The sequence below is a fragment of the Centropristis striata genome, chromosome 23, assembly GCF_030273125.1.
Source record: "Centropristis striata isolate RG_2023a ecotype Rhode Island chromosome 23, C.striata_1.0, whole genome shotgun sequence".
NCBI classification, from domain to species: domain Eukaryota; kingdom Metazoa; phylum Chordata; class Actinopteri; order Perciformes; family Serranidae; genus Centropristis; species Centropristis striata.
In genome coordinates, this window is record NC_081539.1 from 31,161,424 (window position 1) to 31,188,653 (window position 27,230).

Sequence of the window (27,230 nt, forward strand, 5' to 3'; positions counted from 1 at the left end):
AAACACATATGGGAAGTAACACTGGAAATTAAATTCTACACTAATTTACTATTTATAGCCTGTTTCTTCTAGGCGCGACGACAGCTTGGGTCTCTGTGCAGACACCCTCCCCACAGTGTTCCTTTAACCCAAGTCTCACACTCTGACAGGTCCACATACTCAGCTGATAGATATCTAAGATGTATCTGCATTGGCAAGCCTCTTTTCTTGCATCTTTGCACATCTCACAGATAACACTCAAGTGTGATTTGTGTCGAGGGTATGGGTGGGCGATATGGCCCTAAAAGAATATCACAATATTTCAGGCTATTTTTGCGATAACAATATTCTTGACGATATTACGAAATACTTAAAAAGATATAGAAAATATAATTTTTTTTTTAGTCTGTATAAATAAATAAAAATCTAAAATGTAGTGTGAAGTGCAAATCTCAACAGTTGCCAAATACAAAAAAAAATTTACTCTTGACTCTTGAGTATGAGCAAATAATAAAAATAACCATTTAGGGGTTCCGGGGGCATATTTTAATGACATTTTGTAAAGGAGAATAAAGGTTCTTGTATGTTTTATTTAAGGCATCTTATTTTGACAGTCTTCTTGTAAATTCTGTGGTGGATTCTGTTAACACACTGTGCTCTTATTTTGAAAACTGCATGTGTTTAGCAACAGAGAGTAAGTAGCTTTGTGTGATTAAAACAACTTTAACCACTACATCAAGAAGTAGGAATGTTGCCAATATCATGATATGCATTTTTTTTTAACCATAAATAAATATTTATTATGATTTATGATATTATCGCGAACGATACGATATGGCACACCCCTAGTGGAGGGGACAGCGATTTGTTTCTCATCTGGTACATTTGTTAGGGAGCTCCAAAACAATGTTGTTGGTGAGTAGAAAACCAGGGCTGAAGTGGTGCAGTGTGAACTAGGCATAAGGCTGAGTGGAACTGAAGAGTGGGACAATATTTATTTGTGGTATTATTATTATAAAAATATTGACTAGAGCAGCTTAACCCTGTGACTGACAGCACGGCGCGGTTTTATCCCACTCAAGTGCCACTATTGATAATCCTTGCTTTAGGAACCAAGAGAGAATAAAACTAAGGACTGTCAACCTCAATTTAATTCTGACCAACAGTCTCAGTAATGTTAGCTTGGACACAATTGATAATATTGGGCCTGGATGTATTTGACAGATATACTGAGATGATATTATATCAGCAGAAATGATCAATGTTACGCTGACATTGCTCCACTTCTCTCTGTGCTGCTGCCAAAATATGACTTGAAGTAATAATCCACAATTGTTTTTGGTTTGGGGACACCACTGGTGACAAGTACTTGTTGCTTTGATGCTCTCCACTCAGCATTGGACAAACATAAAAGACACTAAAGACAGACGGCAGCTGATTACCAACAGCAGAATGCTTCCTTCAGAAAGTGTGGTGATTTTAGTCTTGAGTGTTAATGCTGATGTTAAACTTTTCAGCACAGGCTCTCACAAGTCTCTCCCTCTGAGGGATCTATCAGTTTCTTTTGTCAAGTTTGATTCTCTGCAGTTGGCACTTTTCTTTTTTTTTTGTCGAGCCACGATGGCTCTCGCTGCTCGCACTAACTGCCAAATTTATCTAATATGCATTTCAAACAAACCACTGTTGCTGCCTCCATTCTTGGAGCATCACGTCTACACAGAGCAGGGTTTGTGAGAGGGAAGAAGAGGGTTATTAACGGAAAATGCAAGAGCTTGTTACTGTTGTTCATCAACTTGCAATACACAGAGCCAACCTTCCTGAATTTTCCCCTCGAAAATCAGTACCTGCATCGTCAAAAAATCCGGTAACGCTTTATATTAAGGTCCTTGTAATAACCATTAATTAACAAGTAATAAGGCCCTTGTAAGTCCTTACAAGATGCTTATTAACATTATTGTGTGTTTATAAGCTTATATAAGTGTTAATAATGGCATTACAAACACCCATGACCCATTATGTCTTTGCTATGCCTTTATTAATCTTATTTTGTTTGCTTATTGATATTAAAATACTTTATTGCTCATCTATTATAGGTTAAATATGCTTTTTGCAACTACCGGATCTAAAGCGAGAACAATGCCTTATTACTTGTTAATTAATGGTTATTAAGGACCTTATTATAAAGCGTTACCAAAAATCCCATATCGGTCAGGCATTGCCCATCTTGCACAGTGATTGGACCATTCCCCCTTAGTTTTTTTGTAAGTAGGCAATCAAAGATGAGGAAATTAAGTTTCTGGATCTATAGTCTAGGGTCAGAGCAAGGATATAGTGGAGGCTCAGTGTCTTTTTATATATATATATATATATATATATATATATATATATATATATATATGCAAAATACCAACTGGAACATTTAAAAGTGATATTGATTGAATATTTATGTCGGCCTTAAAAAAACCACACAAATAATGCTTAATTTAACCTTAAAAGTTGGTATTTTGCATATATATAAATATACATAAAAAAGACACTGAGCCTCCACTATATCCTTGCTCTGACCCTAGACTATAGATCTAGAAACTTAATTTCCTCATCTTTGATTGCCTACTTACTAAAAACTTGGGGAAAATGGTCCAACAACTGAGCAAGATGGGCAATTTGGCCGCCATTTTGATATGCAAATGAGAAGGTCAAAAACCAAAAATTTCGCTTGGGAACCATTTTTTTTGGATTCAGCACCCTTGAAATAAGTAAAGTAGGCCGGTTCCTGACTTGTACCCATAAATGCTCCTCACTTTCACTTTTTGGACAATTCAGTCTAGACTATAACGGTTCTCGATGAATTTTCCCCTCGAAAATCAGTACCTGCATCGTCAAAAAATCCCATATCGGTCAGGCTCTAGTAAACATTTCTAGTAGAAACCAAGCACATTTAAGTCCAGATCTGTTGGTCAGTTCACTGGCTGAGGACACTGATATCACTGTCCTGATACTATCATGCATGTCTTGAGGGTGGGGATAAATAGAGAATAAAACCTGCACAAAAATGGGAAATGTGCCAGTCACTGAGCCACAGAGATTCATTAAAAGGTCATGTTTACCATCTCTTGACAGCCGTCCTTTTTCCAGCTCCTTTCTGGAGATGACGTCTGACGGGAGGTCCTCCTCGTCCCCGCTGTGCTCGTCGTGTTGTTGGGACGTCTGGGTGCTGGGGTAGAGCTTCCCGAAGCCTTCAGCCTCTGCTGCCTCCTGGCTGCTGCTGCTGGGGTCCAGCTCCCTCTCATCCACGTCTGCAGGGACACAGTGGCACATTAAAAAGCTAAAGTTGTTACTACATTCATTCGGGCATCAGCTGAACTGTATTTTATATTTTGTGCTGTTAAGTTGGATTTGTACTGAGGCATACATGTAAGAAAAGTTTTAATTTTGTAAAGGACAGACTAATTTTGACTACTTAAAGAATGTCTAAACACTTTAAATGTATCTTTTTTGTGAAATCTCGACCTGAAAAGCAGTGGTGGAATGTAACTAAGTACATTTACTCAAGTACTGTACTTAAGTACAATTTTGAGGTATTTGTACTTTACTTGAGTAATTCCATTTTATGTAACTTTTTACTTCTACTCCACTACATTTTTAGGCAAATATTGTACTTTTTACTCTAGGATAAAGCTGCCAGCTTTAGTTACTTTTCAGGTCGAGATTTAACATAATATATATGATCAATGTAAAGTGATTAGACGTTTTTTTAATTAAATCTTTTAACAGTATTTTAAGTAATTAAATGAGCCCAATCTTGACAAAATTAAAACACTGCATACATTAAATCATCAATACAAATAATGTAATAATATATTTAGAATATATAAAACAATCATAGTGGGTCCATTCTGCATAACCCGAGTACTTTTACTTTTCATACTTTAAGTAGATCTTGATGGTGATACTTTTCTACTTTTACTTCAGTAAGATTTGGATGCAGAACTTTTACTTGCAAAGCAATGTTTCCTTCACAGAAACGGGCACAATGAGTCCAGACCACAAGAACTTTCTCTATTTACTTTGTTGTTCCTGTTACTGTTCCTAAATCTGACCAATAAGCGAGTGAGTGATTCCATGTCATGTTGTTGTGAAGCTTTTTGGTTTGCTAGGCTTTTTTCTGTGTGAAGAGAAAAAACAACTCAAACTGATTCGGACCACAGCAAAGAAACTAGAGTAGTGAAACACCCTGAGGGACAGTCTGCTGGGACCAAGGTTATTATAGTTAACGAAAACTAACGAAATAACCAAAGCTAGAATTGAAAAAACATTTTTGTTAACTGAAATAAAAATAAAAACGAGAGTTTTTAAAAAAACGATAACTAACTGAAACTGTATTTTGTGGTTACAAAACTAACTAAAACTAACTAAAATTAGAATGAAAATGTCCTTAGTTTTCGTCTTTGTCAACTTTTTTCATACATAATCCAGTGTTTCTATTTGAACATGCAGGAACACATGGTAAATATGTTTATGTTTGTATGGGTTAATAACCTTATTGGGGCTGAGATGATAAACCAAAGGAAATAAAGGCAAAATTTATTCATTACAAAAAAACTAAAACTAACACTAGAACTAATAAAAACTAAACTAAAACTAAGCATTTTCAAAAACTAAAAACTAAACTAAAACTAGAAAACTCACTCTAAAAACTAACTAAAACTAACGAAAAATCCAAAACTATTATAACCTTGGCTGGGACTCACTACCTGCTCAGGTATCTGGCTTTCAATTAGTGCAATGAATGTCATTTTATCAGTGCTTTATGCATGAGTAAACAACTAGTGTTATAACAGATCATATGATCATATGGTCATATGATATATTGCTGTTGCAGGATGTGAACATGGTTTTGATAATTACAGCACATGAAGAAAATCACATCCCTGATACAACGTGCTGTTAAGTTGGATGTGCATACGTTGCTGGATTTCTTTATGATAGAAAACAGGAAACGGACATTTCTTCCTGCAGCTCAAATACAGATGGAAGTTTTCAAAGTGTCTAACAAAAGCAGATGGTGAAGTAATCACTTCCACAGTGTTTATCCTCTTCAGCAAAGCAAACTAACTCAGGATGGGAGGGTGCACGCAAATCCTCTTGGTCACAATTAGTTTAACATCTCCGTGGTGGCATCATTATTAACCGAATGAATTGAATATAATAAATTCTTTGTCTGGGTTTAATACGATATTTTCTCGTCTTTTGGCAGCGATAATGATTTGGTTAAATTGGTTGCACTGGTAATTGAAAGAAGAAGCTCTCAAGAGTGAGGCATAAGCACTTTCAGTCTACGTCAAATAAAGAACTGTAATCAAATCAAAATCCATTCGTGTCTTGCAAACATGAGTTTCAAAGGCAGTGGGAAGGATAACTCTGGCAGACTTTTGAGGAGCGCACACACACGTTGTAGATTACTAAGAGCAGTGAGCCTGTACAAATCCGAGCAGGGGGAGAAAAAAAAAAAAAAGCTTGTCATCCACATAAGGTGTATGTGTGTGTGCACTGGAGCAGGAAGTGTTGGGGAGCTTTTCTGATACACTCTCGGCAGAGAACTAGATCACTGCTTTCAAAATTATCCTCCTCCTTATCTGTCCCCCACCTCCCCTTTCCATTTAAATAGCTTGTTTATCGGATCACACGCCCCCCCTTCCTCAAAACAAGACTAATCCAAAAAGCCACCTGTCATAGTTTATCTTTCTCCTGCCTTTAGGAAATCTTTTGTGTTTGACTTTGAGATCTATTTTACTTCTCAGGGGCTTGCCAGGGAGTGAAGTTGTAGCTAGAGAGAAGGGAGATAAGGCGAACAGGGAACTGCACAGCTGACAAGTAACACAGCCTGCGCCCCCAATGACATTTTCTCATACAGATAATGGTAAAACCTTTTTTGGTGCGACTTTCTGCTGTGATATACTGCTGCGTAACACTTGGCTCTGACTGCAGCCATAGTCGGAGCTTTAACTTATGTCAATAGGAGTATCAAACCACCTCCTGCTCCAATGTGATAATAAACATGATGTATAGTAATCATCAAATCCTTACGCTGCCTTTCTGGCTAAAAAAAAAGAGGGAAGGCAGTGCACTTTTTATACAGATCTCCCTGTAATGCAGTTATTCTCAACCTTGAGGTCGGGACCCCAATTGGGGTCGCGAGATGATTTCTGGGGGTCGCCAAATCATTTTAGAAGTCAGCTCTGTCTCCACTGTGTTAAAGTGTTCATGTGTTAATGTGTTTTAGTCTTTTTTTTGTCATTTTGTGTGTTTTTTGGTCATTTTGTTTCCTTTTTTTGGTAATTTTGTTTCATTTTTTGGTCATTTTGTGTCTTTTTTGGTCAATTTGTGTCTTTTTTTTAGTCATTTTGCGTCTTTTTTGGTCATTTTGTGTCTTTTTTGGTCATTTTGTGTCTTTTTTTTAGTCATTTTGTTTCTTTTTTGGTCATTTTATGCCTTTTTTAATCATTTTGTGGTCAATGTGTGTCTTTTGGTCATTTTGTTTCCTTTTTTTGGTAATTTTGTGTCTTTTTTTGGTCATTTTGTGTAATTTTTGGTCATTTTGTTTCCTTTTTTTGGTCATTTTGTGTCTTTTTTTAGTCATTTTGTTTCTTTTTTGGTCATTTTGTGTCTTTTTTTGTCAATTTGTGTCTTTTTTTGGTCATTCTGTGTCTTTTTTTGGTCATTTTGTGTCTTTTCTGGTCATTTTTTGGCTTTTCGGTCATTATATGCCTTTTTTAATCATTTTGTGGTCAATGTGTGTCTTTTGGTAATTTTGTTTCCTTTTTTTGGTAATTTTGTGTCTTTTTTTGGTCATTTTGTGTAATTTTTGGTCATTTTGTTTCCTTTTTTTGGTCATTTTGTGTCTTTTTTTTAGTCATTTTGTTTCTTTTTTGGTCATTTTGTGTCTTTTTTTGTCAATTTGTGTCTTTTTTTGGTCATTCTGTGTCTTTTTTTGGTCATTTTGTGTCTTTTCTGGTAATTTTCTGGCTTTTCGGTCATTTTAAGTCTTTTTTAATCATTTTGTGGTCAATTTGTGTCTTTTTTGGTCATTTTGTTTCTTTTTTGGTCATTTTGTGTCTTTTTTTCAGTCATTTTGTTTCTTTTTTGGTCATTTTGTGTCTTTTTTGGTCAATTTGTGTCTTTCTTTTGTTCAATTTGTGTCTTTTTTTGGTCATTTTGTGTCTTTTCTGGTCATTTTCTGGCTTTTCTGTCATTTTATATCTTTTTTAATCATTTTGTGGTCAATTTGTGTCTTTTTTGGTCATTTTGGTTCAGTTTTTTGGTCATTTTGTTTCTTTTTTGGGTGATCTCATTCTGTTCATTGAGTGGGGGTCGCGGACAACATGCATGTTAAATTGGGGGTCGCGACTCAAATAGGTTGAGAACTACTGCTGTAATGTATGTGCAGACTACAGTATTGGTCTACACAATTTAGCAAAATGTGCCTAACTAGTGCAACGGCACAAAGTTTCTTCCCAAGCGGCATATAATCAATAACAGATAAGTGATTGAAAGTGGCTGTTATTTCACATTAAAGCTCAAACGATTAGTTGATTAACCCATTAGTCATTCAACAGGAAACTAACTGGAAGCTGAAGGGTTCTTATGCCTTTTAACTCCATTTCAAACACTTCTAAAGCATCTTCAAGGTGCATTTTCAAGCTTTTCCAGCACCTTACAGCTGTGATAAATGAGGCTACATATTTATATACAGTATATACAGAATATATGGGCAACAATATAAAAGAAAACAAAACCTGAAACTGTTTCAAAATGTGTTTGTAAGTAGAATTGGTATCCTATTTAACCATAATTTCAATTTATTGAATCCTGAGCTAATCCTAAACTATTTCCATAACCGAATAAACATTAAGGTCATTTTTTTTAAATGGACTAATTAACGGATTAATTGAGATTACAATCCCACAGTCAGGTAAATAAAAATCAATTGAAGCCCTAGTTTCAACATATCTTATAAACTCATTTTAAATCCTCAGGCATGTGATTGACAAAGGTCCAAAAAGCTGAAAAAATATACAGAGCTTCAGCAGGCGCCCACGCCAAAATGCACAAAATACCACCATGCCCTGGTCAAACATCACACTCATATTATATTGCTTTTTGTTTGTCTAACTGGTGGAACTTGCAAGAAGCAATCATTCTAGCTCTCAGGCACCACATATCAGGCTCAATATTAAGCTTTTTTATGTTTGTGAAGGGTCTTTGACTTGAACTACGCACTTTCACATTACTTTGGACCATTATCATTACTATAAAGAACAAAGCTTTGAGACAAAACTTCATCTAAAAATCATCTTCTGTAAAACAAAAATTATACGATTCACTCTCTCTGGTCATATGATACACTGCTGTTGCAGGACGTGAACATGGTTTTGATAATTACAGCACATGAAGAAAATCACATCCCTGATATAACGTGCTTTTATTTTAATTTTATTATAATTTATTAGACCACCTGTCATAAAAACAAGAAAACATAAATATTTTAGAAATTGTTTAAAAGCTTGTATAAAACAAACTTTTTTATTGTTATTTATTTGGCAAATAACAAAGTGAATTTACCTTTTTATACCCAACTTCTCTGAGAAGTCAGAAATTAATCAAGCACTAAAACTTGTTTTTTTCGGTTCAGGAATGCAAGTAAATAACTATAATTTGACTTCTTACTCAATAAATAATAATGCGCTTTACTATTTTTTACAGTTTTTTTTATAAAACAGTCAATTTGAAAATTCATGGATAACAATAATTATTATATTTTAGCATTAAAATATAATTTTGGTTAAAGAGCTTCTACATACTGCTGTATTAACCACTACAGAAACATAAAAAAATGATTTTGGTAATTACTGATGCTGTTAATTTAGGACACTGGGGGATAAACCACGGTGTAATAAATGTATTAAGCACTGCATCTTATGAGCTCTTAACAAATACTGCAGAGATGCTGAATCTCATTTATAGGGAAAGTGCACACCTGATTTGACATTACCATTGGTATAAATCTAGCAAAGTGATATCATAAAACCTAGAGGAAAACTTAATTTAGTCATGATTAGTGCTAAAATTATCAGTAAAGTTAATTAGTCAATAACCTATAATAAATCCAATGATTCATTCACCACTTTTCTAAGCATACAAGCAATATATTCACTTATTCTAGCTTCTTATATGTGAGGAGCTGCTGCTTTTATCCATTTGTATCATTGTCAAATTAGTATTTTTTTGGTTTTGAAGTGCTCATCAGCCAAAGCAAGAACTTAACCCATTAACGCCAGGAAAGCATTACCGCATTTCTACCATTAAAACCGGGAGCGCTGTTGCGTCACTCTACCATTAAGGCCGGGACAGCGGATATGTCATTTTGTAGTATTTGTATTTTTTTCCACCTATTTTCGGTCTCTTGGACAATGAAATGCATCAGAACATGATCAGAATACATGCGGGAGTGGCACAATGCATCATGGGACTTTCCCAGAACTTTAAATCATGGAGGAAGACGACTATAGCGGAGGAGCTCAGCAGGAAGTGACGGAAGAGATCTGATGAAAACAGCGCCGATCATTTTATTGCTGATCCGACTTTGAACCCTCCGAACCAATCGACCAGATTTATGGATGAGGAATATGTTTTAGATGACATATTTTCACCAAAAAACAGACAGATTTGTGGCCATCTGGAGATAATAATGCTATTAATAATATATCAATATTAATAATAATAATAGGCTAATTGATTGTGATGATGATATCAGAAATCATGACTGTTTATGTCTTATATTACTTTATGCGTCGTTGAGTACCCTGAAAAGTGCAATATATAAAATGTATTATTATTATTATTATGATTTTTTTTTATTTTTTTTATTACAGTAGGCTAATGAGAACTATGTCTATTTCTTCCAATGGTCATATCATGTTAGCATCTTGCTAATGGGCATGTATTAGTATTATGCATAGGATTTTTTATTCAGTCAAATGTAACATTTGCTGAGTTTGTTGATTTAAAAAAAAAACTTTATTGAAGGTTTGGACAAATAAAGTCAACTTCGTATGAAAGCCACGGGTATAAGCTCTCAAATACTTTTTGAATTTCATTTTTATCTGCTACAGAGGCTGAAAAATCTATTATTTAGTAGGTGTTGAATTTCCAGAAAAACTTCAGGTTTTAGGGGGTCATTTGAAAATCGCCCAGAGGTTTTACAGGCGCTTTAGGCCTGAATGGGTTAAAAGTCATCACCTTGGAAAATATGATGGATATTCTCCTCCGTCACCACCTCTGACTGATGTCACCTTTCATGTTAAGAAAATAATGACAGTTTGGAGGAAGTGAGTGAGTATGTGAGGTTAAAACAAGGAAGCAGAGCTCTCACCGCTGCCTCCATCATCCGGCTGACGCGGCCCACTTCCTCCTTCCACCGTGGCTGCCACCTCTGGAACCGAAATGTGGAATTCAATTTTCCTGTGTCCGGCGGGGTGGGGCTGCTCGAAGACGTCGGCGGGCTGCAGCGCTGGAGCACTGAGGACGGCACAGACAATCAGCAGCAGCCTCCAAAAAACTACCCACAATAAAGCTGGCTCCTGAGCGGCTTAAGGGCTGGGATATTTTGTTCTGGTCAACCCGAGATATTTCCCAGTCCACAAACATGCAGCCTGGAGACACCGAGGTGTGTGTGTATTTATAGTTTGTGGTCTGTCATTAAGGGAGTGTGTGCTGAAACAATAAGACTCGGAGCAACAAAAGCCTGTCGTTATGAGGAAGACTTATTGTCTGGAGGTTTTGTCCTGCTTCTTTTTTTTTTTTTAGCTGCCTATGAATACTGTCTATGTGTGAGGACTGTGACATGCATGAGAGCCTGTGGTACCTCTGAGAGTCTGGTTTGGGAGCGTAGAGTAGATCCTTGATCTTGGGCTTCTTTCTCTTTGAAGCTGTTTTTGGTCTCAAGGGTCTCTTGCATGCTTGGTTGACCAGGCCCATCAGACGAACAATCCTGGAATAAAGCAAGCATAGGGAATAAGTGGGAAAAATGTCTACTATGGACAAAAAATAGCCCACAAATTTGAATGTAAAGACATTTCCCTTATAGTCTAGACGGATTTCAGAATAAAGGCCTCCTATAAGAAGTGAGGAGCATTTATGGGTACAAGTCAGGAACCGGCCTACCTTACATATCTCAAGGGTGCTGAGTCCAAAATAAAATGGTTCCCAAGCAAAATTTTGAGTTTTTGACCTTCTAATTTGTATCAAATGGCCACCAAATTGCCCATCTTGCTCAGTCATTGGACCATTTCCTCTTAGTTTTTTTGTAAGTAGGCAATCAAAGATGAGGAAATTAAGTTTCTGGATCTATAGTCTAGAGTCAGAGCAAGGATATAGTGGAGGCTCAGTGCCTTTTTTATGTATATATATATATACAAAAAAAATACCAACTGGAACATTTAAAAGTGATATTGATTGAATATTTATGTGGGCCTTAAAAAAACACACAAATAATGCTTAATTTCACCTTAAAAGTTGGTATTTTGCAAATATATATATATACATAAAAAAGACACTGAGCCTCCACTATATCCTTGCTCTGACTCTAGACTATAGATCTAGAAACTTAATTTCCTCATCTTTGATTGCCTACTTACAAAAAAACTAAGGGGAAATGGTCCAACGACTGAGCCAGATGGGCAATTTGGCCGCCATATTGATATGCAAATGAGAAGGTCAAAAACTCAAAATTTCGCTTGGGAACCATTTTTTTTGGATTCAGCACCCTAAGTATAAGAATATAAGAAGATATAAGAATAAGTAAAGTAGGCCGGTTCCTGACTTGTACCCATAAATGATCCTCACTTTCACTTTTTGGACAATTCCGTCTAGACTATTCGTGCTACGTGTGTTTCTGGAAACATTATTACTTCTCAGTGACACTTCAACACACTGGATCGACAAAATGATGCAAAACTAAATGAAAGTCAATTCGTCTGCCTCTTGAAGAACCCAGAGATGAGTCCTCACCTCTCCTTGTCTTCGTCGTCTCCACTCTCATATTCTGATTCTTCTCCACTGGACAGCTCCATCTCCTCCTCTGGTAGAGGAGGGTAGTCGGGGGGGAAGGGAGGAGGCATGGGGATGGGAGGCGCAGGGAGCAGGAGCTCAAACTGGGAAACAAAACAACAAGACTTGGATTACAAATGAGTTCAACGGACAGATTTCATGAGTTTCAAAACTGAGATTTATTGGTTTATTGCAGATAATATAGAAGCAATAAAAGTAAAAAGGTATGGCCGGTTTATTATCACAGTAAAAAAAAAAAAAAAAAGCTGAACACAGTCAATTACTGTTCTGCAAAACAAACAAAACAGCAAATGTTCACCTTTTAAGAGCTGGACCAAGCAAACAGTGTGGATTTTTTAAAAGGTGTGTTGTACATACTTGTTATCGATTTATATCACAATATTTTTAGAATTCCAGGTCGTCCACACTGACAGGGGTGGAATATAACTCCATTTCATTTTTAGAACTTTATACTTCCAGCAAATTTTAGAGGCATCTTTAGTTACTTTTCAGGATTTCAAGATTTATCATTTAAAACATGAAAATGACAAAGCATTTTTTCAATAGTCAATTAAGCCTTATAACAATATGATAAGTAGTTAAAATCAATCCTATCTTGACAACAGCAAAATGTGTGTATATATATATATATATATATATATAACGAGTACTTTTGACACTTTAAGTATATTTCAATGTGGATACTTTTAGTTTAGTTTAGAATGCAGTTTAGTTTGTACTTTTACTTAAATGATTTGAATACTTCTTCCACCACTGCACGCAAACAATAATAACACTAATAATAGTGTTAACTACAACAATGTGAGCATCTTAACTGATGAACAATAAAATAATAAAGTTCTATAAACAGCAGCAGCATCACACGCTGTCTGCTCCAGCTGTGTTAAAGCCCCACGTGTTCCCTCTTCTGCATTATAATGCATTATAATGTGTCCTTAAACAGCCAGTAACTTACATGAAACAGGTATTCAGAGACAGCAGACACAAAACATTTCATTTTTGCTTTGTCTATCATATCTATTATTATTATTATTATTATTATTATTATTATTATTAATAAGAATACGAATGACAAGAATATTTAGGTGAACTTTCAAAAAGCGCGAGAGAGGCTTTGGATTTCAATAAGTACAATTTATTACACGTTGTTATGGAGTTAGAACATGATGCAGAGTTTGTGGGATTGATTTTAATTGGTTGTAAGTGTCAATCAAATTGCTCTGAAAGTGATCCCAAACAACAATATTGTTGTTATGGACTCTGTTATCTATGACATTTTTAAAAACTTTATATTTATAGTTGTTCTTGGTGCAGATGGCCCATTATGCATAGTGTTCAATTAGATTCATTTTCAGATTATTAGATTATAATGAATTCAGAAAAGTGCCTATCATTATCTCCAAATTCAGAAAAGCAGTGAAACTGTTTGGGAGACAAAGCAGAAGAGTAAATGTTCAGCATGTAAATGTTGCTCTGTTGCCCATAGGAGATCTTTAACCTCCCTTAAACAATGTGAAATATTGATCTGAGCACAATTTCAGATTCATAAATACACTTATCCAGTGGCTGCCCTCAGCACTCAGGGCTTTCCATGAACTTTCACACAGTCCTAAAGCTCAGTGAGGGAAATTAAATCCCTGTTTTTACATTAACAGGAAAATATCTGCAGTGATTTAGTGAAGTAAAGACGGTTAGTGGCACAGAAGTGTTGTTCCAGCCAATAAATTGCCAATTGAGTCACTGTAAATCAATTTGCTCTGATTGCTGAGGGTCCTCTACAGCAGGGAGCTCACCTCAATCATTGACTTCCTTTCTTGGACACATTTGAATACTGGCCTCCTAATAACTTCTATCTAAATCAGGGGTGTCAAACTCTGGCCCCTTTATTTATATAGCACAATTTTAGCAAACACAAGGTTCCCAAAGTGCTGCACAAACAATAAATACATAACACAATACAAAGAGATGTAGTAAACAATAGATCAGTAAGATGCAATAAGATAAAATAAATTAAAAATGGGATAAAAATAAATTAAATAAATTAAAAATGTACTGCCCACACAAAATAAAATATGCATGAATACAATAAAAACAAAAAATCATAAAATCATAAAATCAACACTCTACGTGGTGTTAAAAGCCAACGGGTTTTAAGAAGAGATTTAAAATGAGACATTTTTTATAATTATTGTACTATAAAAGCTGACCCGCCGGTATTATACGGCGCATTTACCGCTAATACTTGATTTATTATTGTTATTTCATTTTTAAATGTATTAACCTGTTGAAAAAGTTTATTTTGATATTTAAATCAGAAGGATGCAAATAGAAAAGAGGCATACGATTTTTATTTAATTTTTATTTAATAAATTAATGACATTGATGTGTTTTTTATTTGAAATTTGATTAGATTAGATTTGACTTTATTAATCCCACAGCGGGGAAATTTCTTTGTTACAGCCGCAGAAAATCACACAATTTTAAGATAAGATAAAAAACAATCTAAGAAAAGACATTTAACAAAATACAAAATATACAAAATAATAATAATAATGCATTTTTAATGCAATTTGCATGTCTGCACTATTTAGTTATATATTGTATGTTTATAAGCGTTGCTGGTTCCATATTTAATGTTAAAGCAAAACATGTTTGGTATATATTAAAAGGTTTGGTAACACTTTACAATAACTATCTAAGTGATGTTTATAGATTGTTTATAAACCATTTACATACATATTTAATCGTTAAATGTTTTAAATCAATTTCTTCAAGGTATATGAATGATTTGAAAATCCTTAACACACTTAATATGGTGTTAAAAATGTTAAAATGAGTGCAAAACTATTAATAAACTAATAATTATAATGTCATTGTTTGTTAATGGTAAAGTAACTATCAACTGACATTAATATACCATCTATTTGGCATTTATGAATTATAGTTCAACATTAATACATTTTCTGTTTACCATTATAAATGGCCTATATACTGTTTATAAATGATGATTGAACGTTAATAATCTGTTTATAAACCATTAAATAAACCATTTATAAATGATGGTTATTGTAAAGTTTTACCAAAGGTTTATTTGTTCAATGTTGGCCCGCGATTTTATTCAAGTTTTTAATTTTGTCCCATTGTGTATTTGAGTTTGACGCCCCTGCATTAGAGATAAATGATCTAAAACTCAACAATAATGTAACCCAGCTTACCATGGGGGGTCTGGCTGTGACTGGGCCAAACGGACAAGGTAAATTCATCTTGTTCATCAGATGTAGAACCTGTAAAAGCAGAGAAACGATTGTGAGAACAGCGATAGTTGTATCTTAAAGAGTCTGGGTGGGAGCTGGTAATATAAATATACTGCCTCTCTCCAACAGGCAGCCTGTAACCCGAGCTCCGTATGTAAAACAGATTGCAAGGCTTCTGCATTTTCATTTAAAATACAAGGATCAAGGTGAGATTGAGGCTGAAGTGAGATACCAGCGGCGAGGCTGAGCGTGACGCACCAGCACCACCAAGACGCCGGCGCTGGAAGTAGCAGCGAGGAAAAAAATCCAGCAGGCAGCACGGCTCCCAGGGAAATGTTAAACCCATAACTCATGCCTCCCACTTATGGTTTATTATTAATACTTGCTCCCCAAATTGAAATTTAAAAGGCAAATGTTTGCTGTTTGATCTTTAAGAGGTTGGATGCAGTTCAAAAACCTCTGGGATATTCGTATTTCCATTTTACAATATGAATCTGATGGCTGGAAATGCTGTCACATTTGCATTTTTTTGTACAAATTCCCCCACTTCCCAAAATTAAAGGAAAGAACAGCGCCAGTGGAATAATATCCGACAATACAAATCCAACACACACACACAGATGACCACCGTATGCATATCAAAGACGTGCAGGTTTTTAAAGCAAGAATAAAATGATAGTATTTACTCACTTGAACATAAAACTTTGGCACACTCAGGAGGGCGTGCGTTATATTTGTCAGGATGCCATTAGAAGGTGGAGGGTATAAATATTTCAACGTGGGATTCGATTGAAAATTCAACCTGTAAGAGAGAGGGCGAGAGGAAAAGACAATATTATACATATATATATATGTACACTACTGGTTAAAAGCTTTAGAACACACCAACTTTTCCAGTTTTTTATTGAAATTCAAGCAGTTCAAGTCAAATGAACAGCTTGAAAGGGTCCAAAGGTAAGTGGTGAACTGCCAGAGGTAAATAAAAAAAGGTAAGCTTAACCAAAACTGGAAAATAATGTACATTTCAGAATTATACAAGTAGGCCTTTTTCAGGGAACAAGAAATGGGTTAACAACTTAACTCTATGGGGTCTTGGGCTATTTTGTCCATTTTTGAATTCTTTTCATGTCTTTGTAAGTCATTTTGTGTCTTTTTTGGTCATTTTGTGTCTTTTTTTAGTCATTTTGTGTCTTTTGGTGTCTTTTTTTGTCATTTTGTGTCTTTTTTTGTCATTTTGTGTCTTTTTTTTGTCATTTTGTGTCTTTTTTTGTCATTTTGTGTCATTTTGTGTCTTTTTTTGTCATTCTGTGTCTTTTTTTGGTCATTTTGTATCTTTTTTTAGTCATTTTGTGTCTTTTTTTGGTCATTTTGTGTCTTTTTTTAGTCATTTTGTGTCTTTTTTTAGTCATTTTGTGTCTTTTGGTGTTTTTTTTGTCATTCTGTGTCTTTTTTTGGTCATTTTGTGTCTTTTTTTAGTCCTTTAGTCCAACATAAAATGTTGGACTAAATCTTTTTTTATCTTTTTATATTTTCAAAACACTATCATGCTCAATAAAGAATTTTAAATGTTGCAAATGTGCATTAATTTCAGAGTACACTGAGACATTAAACTGCATCATTTTCATTTTCACCATCAAGTTGGTGTGTTCTAAAACTTTTGACCAGTAGTGTATATAAAAGGAAACCCTGTAGCTGCAACTTGCTGCCTTAAATACAATATCCCCTTCACTTAAAATCTCACAAAATATGTCAGAATAATGGAGACACATGAATATGTGGTCCAGCTTTAGCTAGGTAGCTTTCTCTGTCGATGACAAGCACTCAGCCAACAGAATATGAAACCAGCTATTAAGGGACGTTGGGACCAGCATGCCATGTCAGCACCAAAGCTTGTCCTCATGTAATAATAACTTTTATAAGCCAAGACTCTGCATGGCACGAGAGAACAAATGTAAATCTACTGAGGCCTAATAAACAAAGACTTAAAGTGGGGGTTCAGTGGATGTTGTTCAATCTGCCACTTGGCGACATGACAAAGAAATCTGTTCGTTGTTCAGCTGGGACTGAAGAACAGTGAGCTCAGTAGATCAGAAAGGTAAATGGAAAACATTTAAAGCAGCCTCTATTTGATGAGTGTATGCTAATGCTTGGGAGGATACATTCATTCTGCAATAAGGTGAAAAAAACATGTCAAAACTATCTTTAAAAGGAAATTAAGCAAATAAAAATGAAACAAATATAAACATTTGCATCGTTTTTATGCTGATTTTAGCTTAGGTTGTGCATTTGAGACTCAGAACTGCAGTAATTGTAGTGGATTTTACCACATGTTGTGTCTGATTTAACCCTGGTTTGGAAAATTAATTAATAATTAATTCACCTTATTACCTTTGATTATAACCTTTGAAACTTTTCATTTGTTTCAAACAGTCGCTATGAGTTGGATTCTAAATATTTCAGATAGATTTAATTTTTGAAGCAGATAGATGGATTGAAATCTGCATAACTTCCATATAATACATTCATGCAATAAGGCATAGGTTCTCAAAGTGCGGCCTGCGAGCAAATGCTGGCCCGCAGACACATTTCTGGCAGTTTTAAATCCAACTGTACATTGCTTTGAAAGGATGAATCTCCGTTTCGTGGTCTTTAGCGGCATCTATAGGGTTAATCGGATCAAGTCATGTATGTGGGTGGTTGACGTGCCGCTCAATTTTTGTGTTCCCAGTGACAAATATTACTAAAATTTGATAATATTTCATTGAAATTAATGTTTTAATATGCAGTTCATTCTTCTACATCTAATCCATCTGCAAACAATGACTATCGTTCTTCAACTATGCAAATATTCTGTTTTGAACATGACATTTGTCCACCGGTGCAACTGTCCTAGGTAGCATTACTTATCTTAAAACAACTGTCATTTAATGAAAAATGTATCTAAATACATTAAAATACTTGAATGCATGTCATACAAGTGTTTAGTTAATGAATCTAGAGGATATAAGTGTTAAGGTCCCTATGTAGAGTTATTATGACACATTACATTTTGTCCTCCTGGAGCAACGCCATGATGTGGATATAAAACAGGCATTAATGTGACCAGCCATTACTGAGAGGGGTCCTTCCAGAACCAGGAAGGACAGAAGAATCTCTGGACACAAGATCACTTCTGTCTCAGATATTTTCATAATATTACTATTTCCTTGCAGTGTTGGAACTGGTCGTCTTAAGGTAGTCCTTTGGTACAACGCAGTTTAAGTATTGATCTGAATATTAAAATAATGTAAATTGATAAAAAATATTCAGAACTAATATGACTTGGGCTTATCTATCTTATCTGTCCAACATTCCCTGAATTAAATAATGACATTCTTTATTTTGTTGCACCGGTGGACACATTTTAGGACTACCACACCAAAAAGTTAATAATATGCTAAATATATAAAGAATTAGAAATGGACACATTCAGTTTTGAAGTATTCACATATAAGGGAATATAATTGTATGTCATTTGACATATATTTTTTGAATGATTCTGTTTTTCACTTTGAATTTTAGTTCACGTCAACCACCCATGTGCCTGATCTGCAAGCAGGTTAATGCGATGCTCAAGGACCTCAACATAAAACGTCATTATGATACCAATCATAAAACCTACGATAAATCCACCAGTTTGTTTTAGCCTCATTTATTAATTAAAAAGTTTTGCACATTACTGGATGCAGACCAATAAATGTAAACTGTAGTGATGCAATCTGGTCATTAAAAGGATTACAAATGGGATTCTCCCCGTTTTTTTACTTTTTTCCCCCCTTCGGCACCAATCAGTCTAATGTTGGGTTCCTAAATTGGCCTCAAAACTTTGAGAACCTCTGCAATAAAGGAATCACTTCACCTACAGTACAGGCCAAAAGTTTGGACACACCTTCTCATTCAATGCGTTTCCTTTATTTTCATGACTATTTACATTGTAGATTCATCAAAACTATTAATGAACACATGTGGAATTATGTACTTAACAAAAAAGTGTGAAATAACTGAAAACATGTCTTATATTCTAGTAAGCAAAGGGTGGTTACTTTGAGGAATCTAAAATACAAGACATGTTTTCAGTTATTTCACACTTTTTGTTAAGTACATAATTCTATATGTGTTCATTCATAGTTTTGATGCCTTCAGTGAGAATCTACAATATAAATAGTCATGAAAATAAAGAGAAACGCATTGAATGAGAAGGTGTGTCCAAACTTTTGGCCTGTACTGTATACAAACATTTTTTTTGAGGCAATTAACATGAATATTGCTTTCAGACATCAAGCTTTGTTTCTGTTTCATCCCAGAATATTTTCCTGTCAGAATTAAGTATTGCAGTATTTTAACTGTAAGTCGACAGAATTCTCTACTGTTATACACATTTATGTCCCGTGAGGACATCTTATTAGAATTTATCCACATTAAATGCTTCTGATAAACAATCAGTGCAGTATTGATCCGAGCTATAATAATAATTAAATTTTAATAATAATTAATCTATAATTTAATTTAATAATAATTTAATTTAATTTTTATTTTATTTTTTATTTTATTTATTATTTTATTTTATTTTTTATTTTATTTTTTCTTCTTTTTTTGCTGGGACAGTTAGATTGTATAAATTATATGTTGATTGTAATGCAATGATTGTAAATATTGCTTTCTTTTATTGTTATTAGTTTTTCTTTTCTTTTAAAATGAATAACAGAATTATAATAATTTATTGTAAATATTGCTTTCCTTATCTTGTTATCTTTTTTTCTGATGCTTGCTTTGGCAATATATACATTGTTACGTCATGCTAATAAAGCCAATTGAATTGAATTGAATTATAAAGACGTCATGGAGCACACTGCATCATCTCAGGAGGTGGTGGAGACTTCAGGCTGATCCAGATTTTATTTTAGCACCAGGCAGGACACACTGTCAGGACTGAGTGAGAGGTATCAAAGACCACCTGGTCCCACCAACTGGCGGGACAGACGGCCTGTCAGCCTCTCGATGGCGGACTGACCGTCTAATTGGACACGAGGCCAGTGACAGCTCCGACTATCACATTCTCCTCCAGGTTTACTGTCACACTGAACACTGGCAGCATGTGTCATACATGCATATTTAATAGTATACAGGATAATTTGGCAAGTGATGACAAAGTAATGGGGATGTTACGATGCGTTGATATTCAATTCATTCATATACAAGAAAAAATAGTATTCTAACTTAAGTATATGCAATCAAATCTACACTACCGGTCAAAAGTTTTAGAACACCCCAATTTTTCCAGTTTTTTATTAAAATTCAAGCAGTTCAAGTCAAATGAACAGCTTGAAAGGGTCCAAAGGTAAGTGGTGAACTGCCAGAGGTAAATAAAAAAAGGTAAGCTTAACCAAAACTGAAAAATAATGTACATTTCAGAATTATACAAGTAGGCCTTTTTCAGGGAACAAGAAATGGGTTAACAACTTAACTCTATGGATTCTTGGGCTATTTTGAATTCTTTTCATGTCTTTGTAAGTCATTTTGTGTCTTTTTTGGTCATTTTGTGTCTTTTGGTGTTTTTCTTTGTCATTTTGTGTCTTTTTTTAGTCCTTTAGTCCAACATAAAATGTGATTTTGAATCTTTTTTTTACTTTCAAAACACTATCATGCTCAATAAAGAATTTTAAATGTTGCAAATGTGCATTAATTTCAGAGTACACTGAGACATTAAACTGCATCATTTTCAATTAAATTCTGGAAAAGTTGGTGTGTTCTAAAACTTTTGACCAGTAGTGTATATCGGATCTAATGAATTGAGACCTTGTGAATCAGAACTGGATTGATTAAAGAACTCTGTGGCGATATCCAGCTCTAGTCTGAAGTATGTTGCATTAAAGTTGACACACTAAGCCACCTGCCTGAGTCCATCTAAAACAGGGATTCCCAAAGTGTGGTGCGTGGACCTCTGAGGGTGCATGAGCTGCTGCTAGGGGGTGCGCGAGATGAAAAATGTAATGGCGGTCTGGTAATGACACAATTCATTTTTTTAAGAGGTGTATTAATTAATTAATAAATACAGGCTAATTAATTTTGTGTAATTTTTTGTTCATTTTTGCATCTATTTTTTGGTTGTTTGGTAATTTTTACATGTATTTTTGGTCAATTTGTGTCTATTTTGATAATTTTGTGTCATCTTTGGTCATTTTTGCATCTATGTTTTGGTTGTTTGGTAATTTTTACATGTATTTTTGGTCAATTTGTGTCTATTTTGATAATTTTGTGTCATCTTTGGTCATTTTTGCATCTATTTTTTGGTTGTTTGGTAATTTTTACATGTATTTTTGGTCAATTTGTGTCTATTTTGATAATTTTGTGTCATCTTTGGTCATTTTTGCATCTACTTTTGGTTGTTTTTGATCTTATAATGAAGCGTAGAAGAAGTTATCTTCTTGTTCTTGTATCATTTTTCCAGCCTGTGTTATGATGACGGGTTGTGTTCACTCCACGCTCATTTAAATTTGCTGCAATTTTTGTTCAACGCAGCTCAAAATATTATAACATTTGTCCCAACTGATCTGCTTTCTGCCTCTGATCCTGAGCCTGTCATCATCCTCCACCTTTAATATGGCTATAAAAACTCTTATTGCATTTTGTTTTTTTGAAGGTGTGGGGGATTGGGGGGGGTCAACCCAGTTGGGACATAGAAAGGGGTGCACGGCTATAAAAGTTTGGGAATCCCTGATCTAATGTATTTCAAAGTCAGAATTACAGAAACTGTTCAGGTCACAGATTCATCAGCCAAAAACACAACAACCATGAACACAGAAAGCCTCAACCCCAAGTTCATCAAGATGTGCTCATATCACACCAAAGCTACAAGAACAATGCTAACGGACATTAAACACTCACCCAAGGCTCGGTGCAACGCCCGTCTCTATGAGGGGGATTTTTGGTTGCTTGATTTCCTGTTTCTTCTGGTCTTTCCTGTTATGTTTACCACTGTAGGGAAAAAAAATAAGCTTGTTACACAGAGGATTCAACTGCAGCCTTCACCTTGATTAGTATTTGTTTTAATGCTGGTAATTAAGTTTGCCAGGGAGAGGAGAAGATGTTCACACTGGAACTAAAAGATTTTAATTCAGGGCAAGTTTGAATTGGCTTAATGTTGTCTGCTTAATGTAATTTGTTTTCATATGCGATTTTATTAAAATAATCCCAGCTTGGAAAATCATTTCTGATCTGTGGAGATTACAACAAAACTACACAAAACACCAACAATATATGGCTCTACTGTATCTCACAGGGAGGTGACTGGATGCATTTTTGCAATGTACAAAAGTAGCATTTCTGAAAACTGTTTCTTAATTCATACGATTCGAGCAACTTACCTGTCCGACACTGGTGGGTCGTTTAATACTGTCACATCATCTTTGCCTTTTGCAAACTCCACAACAAGTGTATGATCAAGAATCTTTAACTGATGCAGCCTGCTAAGAGCCTAAAATAAAAAGGAATGGGGATTAAAAACCATACAGGATATATTCAGGTAAAACTAGATTATGTTTACATTACTTTCAGCTTCAAGTTTAACACATAAAAGACAAAAATTGCGTAAATATCTCACGTTTGCTGCTGACTTCTCACTTCTAAAAGTTGCAAAGGCTGCATGTTTCTGTGAAGACAGAAAGGCTTGTTTAGATTGGACAGCAACTCAAATTAATTTCAAGACATAAAGGCTCATTAGGCTTAATACATCTGCATTGAACGTCATGGTAAAATTTATGCTTACCTCGTATACTCTTCTAGTTACATGATTATATATTCTACAATCATGTAACTCTTTTTATAATCATGCCTTGTACTACTTAATATATATTATAATCATGTTAATATACATTATAATCATGTTAGGATGAATGACTTCATGTTATTATCTGTATAAATGCTGTAATGATGTTTGATTTAATGTGGACCCCAGGAAGAATAGTCTTCATCTCTATGAAGACTAATGGGGATCCAAAGGATACAATAAACAATAAACAATTAGGTTTAAGTAAGGCCCGACCTACCATACGACCCGTGTTGGAGAATACCCTGATGGACTCAGCTCCAAAATACTTTAAGAGGTCTTCTTTCTCATCCTGGCTGAGTTCAGCTGGTAAGTGGCGGATAAGCAGCGTTTTACTGCTGAGAGTTTGGACCTGCTCCTTATTCTTCTCCATTTCCCTGCAGGACAGCAGGCAGTGAGATACCACAGTTACACAGACTACACACCAAGGTTATTATAGTTAACGAAAACTAACAAAATAACGAAAACTAGAATTGAAAAAAGATTTTCGTTAACTGAAATAAAAATAAAAACTAGAGTTTTTACAAAAACGGTAACTAACTGAAACTGTATTGTGTGGTTACAAAACTAACTAAAACTAACTAAAATTATAGTGAAAATGTCCTTAGTTTACTGAGACTGGGATGTTTACACTAGAACCAAAACACAAAACAGTTAATAACCTTATTGGGGCTGAGATGATAAACCAAAGGAAATAAAGGAAACATTTATTATGACCTCTTTGAATCTGGCACCCAACACATAGCCCATTACAAAAAACTAAAACTAACACTAAAACTAATAAAAACTAAACTAAAACTAAGCATTTTCAAAAAATAAAAACTAAACTAAAACTAGAAAACTCACTCTAAAAACTAACTAAAACTAACTGAATTTGAAAACAAAAATTCACAACGAAATTAAAACTAAAACTAATGAAAAATCCAAAACTATTATAACCTTGCTACAGACTACCCAGAAGCACTTAGAAACACTTACAGATGATAGATCTCTTTATTGTTAGCAGTTTCATTCAATGAATGAGTGATCAGAACGATAGAAAATACAACAACCCTAAACTAATTACTAACTCTAAAGTACGTTTGAATTATTGCCAGTCAGCTTGTCCTTTACATGAATGAAGCAAAACATTAGAAACATCTTTCAGAACAAGTTGTATTAAGAAGTCTGTGTGAAACGTTCTTACATGTCGTCACCCTGTTAAAATAATCGCCTAACTCATTTTTTAAGTTTTGCAGGAAACACAAAAAACTTCACCAAAAGTGTAACATATGACATTTATTGATCATTTCACTCAAAAAAGATGTAACAAAGGATGGCTATTGGCATAGTAATAACACTGTGTGTAAATTATGTAACTTAAGAGAAATAAATGACTTAGGCATTTTTTGAACATGCCTTTGTGACTTAAGCAAGATATGGTAACACTTTATTTTGAAGGAGTCTACATAAGAGTGACACAAGCCTGTCAGAAACATGACATGACAAGTATCATGAGCATTAATGTTCCTTCAAAGTGTCATTAATGTTCATGACACATCCCATGTCATGTTTATGACACGCTCATGTCACTCTTATGTAGACACCTTCACAATAAAGTGTTACCATATCTTGCTTAAATCACAAAGGCATGTTCAAAATATTGCCTAAGTCACATTTTATGTTGACTTAGACATAATAAATCCGCTTAAGTCACACACTTGACATAGGCCATTATCTTAAAGGAGATGATTTAGGCAAAAAAAATCAATTTTGACAAAAAATGACTTAGGCGATTATTTTAACAGTGTGACGATGTTATTACCATTACTTTGTTGAAAAACGTTAACCATTTTTAAAACGGGTGTTGCCGAATTAAAGAACCAATGTTAAAGATTTAATAAATATCCGAAGTCATGTTATATAAAAAAATGTAAGTGTTTATATCAGCAAGGCAAAGTTAAACTGCAAATTCTTTGAACAGAGTCAGGTGCTACAACAACACTGAGCTAGCTTAATGCTAACGATATGACCGAAGCTAACTGCAAATTACAAGGTTGTCTTTATCTTTAACTTTTTAGGGTTGCGAACTTAAATGGTCTAATGATTAATTTTTTTTTTTAAATACAGGCACTTTTTAAAAAAACGTATATTAAGCAAGTAATCAAAAGCTGAAGTGATATCTGAGATAACTTACCTGCAGCAGCAGCTAGTCAGTGAACATATCCACTTCCGGCCTCTTCTTCTTCTACTAACGGTAACTCGGCGGTCGGACGCTCTGGAGCAGCGCCACCGCCCCCTGCTGGACTGGAGTATACTGCCCTAAAAAGGCTAACTGCAGTAACTACACAAAGAGTAAAACTGATTATCAATAATAAGGTAAAAGAAGTATATTTTAAGATAATTTACAGAATTTACCCATCTAAAGTTTTTTTTATATATACAACGACTTAAGAAAGACATAGACTTAAACTGCTCTTTCTGTAAAGGACACCCTGAAGATGTTTTTCATTTATTTTGGTCTTGCCCTTTCTCAACTAAATTATGGGAAGATATTTGTAACCTGATTTCTTTTTCGATTGAACCTCATTTGTCCCCGTGCTTATACTGTTTGGTTTCACTGACTTTCCTTTTGCAAAAGAAAAACAATACTATTTCATCAATCTCATGATACAGTTAGCCAAAGGGAATATCCATAAATGTTGTTATGTTGTTGTACAAAAACCTCTCTCTCTTGTCTTTGAAAATGAGACCAAACAATATATTAAGTCTATTAAGAAATCTACCAACATTAAATCTTTAAAAACTTTGAATTTATGTACACTTTACAATGTTTTTGTATGAAAGAAAGAAGAAAACTGAGAAAAACTGCTTTAAAGTTGTTGTTTTTATCAACGTTTTTTTAACTGGCCAGCCAAATGGGTTATAGGTAGTTAAGTGATATGACACTTATTTCTACATGTATTGATGATGTCATTTTAATGCTGAAAAATCATGATGATTTATTTGATCTTTGACCCCAAAAATGTAGTTACTGCACTCTGGTTTTGCTGTAAAAGACTCTAATGCAGAAACAGAGTGCAGTAACTACAATGTTGTTGTCTTCTTTCAGCTTTTATATTGTGTTTTCAGTGAATAAACATTCTCAAATAGATTTTGAGAAGTGTATTTAAAAGTGTTTAACAACTCTATTCAAAGATATGTATTTCCGACTTAACATTATAAAGTAATGTTATATATTATTTTCTGTCACTTTTTTAAATTTTACTTACACTTAATCACTATCTACATTATAATTTCCCTATCAAAATTTATCATTTCTATTATTCTTGTCTTCACTATTCAACACAATGAAGAAATACAAGGCTACACTGCATCAAAGTTTGCTTTGGTTTTGAGTTGGATTTTGTAATTACTGCAATTTTTATATAAGTATTTCTCTGAAATAAACCAAAATTAAAATCTAAAACTTTATCACAAGATAAAACAGACATCGAGGAGTTCATGTTTAGTTATAACTCATATTTGACCAAAAAATGTAGTTACTGCAGTTAGACTTTGTAGGGCATTTGAAGGAAATTTGGTACTTCCTGTCATGGTGGTACAAGAAGTAGGCGGCGACCTACTTGATATTCAAGACACAAGGCATTGTCTGAACTCACTAGGGCCTTAACTCTGATAACACCATGAGAGAGGGGAACATGTAGATCAGGGGGCTCTGTCCTGATGTGATGTATAGGGCAGGAAGATAGGGCTGCATTGATGAAAAGCTGAAAAGTGCAACAGTCATAAGTCGAGCGGTGTACGGGGCTTTGTTGTACTGTAAAAGAGCCATTTGGAGTTGTGCGGTGTATGGAACACGAATGTGCTAATGAAACTTGCTGAACAGAGTATTGAGTGCTTTGTGTTTGGCCAGCTCACCCATTAACTTAGTGCAGTTGTAAAAACTGCCACGACAGGCAGTATAACATGTTCTCACAGAAATCCGTGAAATAGCCACGGATTTCGCTTAACTCAAAATCCGT

General features: G+C 34.7%; 1 protein-coding gene across 1 annotated transcript in view; it reads right to left on the minus strand.

Moving 5' to 3' along the window:
* rnpc3 (RNA-binding region (RNP1, RRM) containing 3) overlaps positions 1-25,444 on the minus strand; it is a 38,074-nt gene extending 12,630 nt beyond the window's left edge. The window contains exons 1-11 of the mRNA XM_059327484.1: positions 25,403-25,444; positions 23,447-23,603; positions 23,002-23,049; positions 22,766-22,875; positions 22,287-22,376; positions 16,053-16,164; positions 15,324-15,392; positions 12,049-12,191; positions 10,904-11,029; positions 10,412-10,557; positions 3,087-3,275 (exon numbers count right to left, since the gene is read on the minus strand). Of these exons, the coding sequence (XP_059183467.1) occupies positions 3,087-3,275; positions 10,412-10,557; positions 10,904-11,029; positions 12,049-12,191; positions 15,324-15,392; positions 16,053-16,164; positions 22,287-22,376; positions 22,766-22,875; positions 23,002-23,049; positions 23,447-23,599 (1,186 nt within the window). The 5' untranslated portion in view covers positions 23,600-23,603; positions 25,403-25,444. The remainder of the gene's footprint in view (positions 1-3,086; positions 3,276-10,411; positions 10,558-10,903; positions 11,030-12,048; positions 12,192-15,323; positions 15,393-16,052; positions 16,165-22,286; positions 22,377-22,765; positions 22,876-23,001; positions 23,050-23,446; positions 23,604-25,402) is intronic.
* Between the last annotated feature and the right edge of the window lie 1,786 nt (positions 25,445-27,230).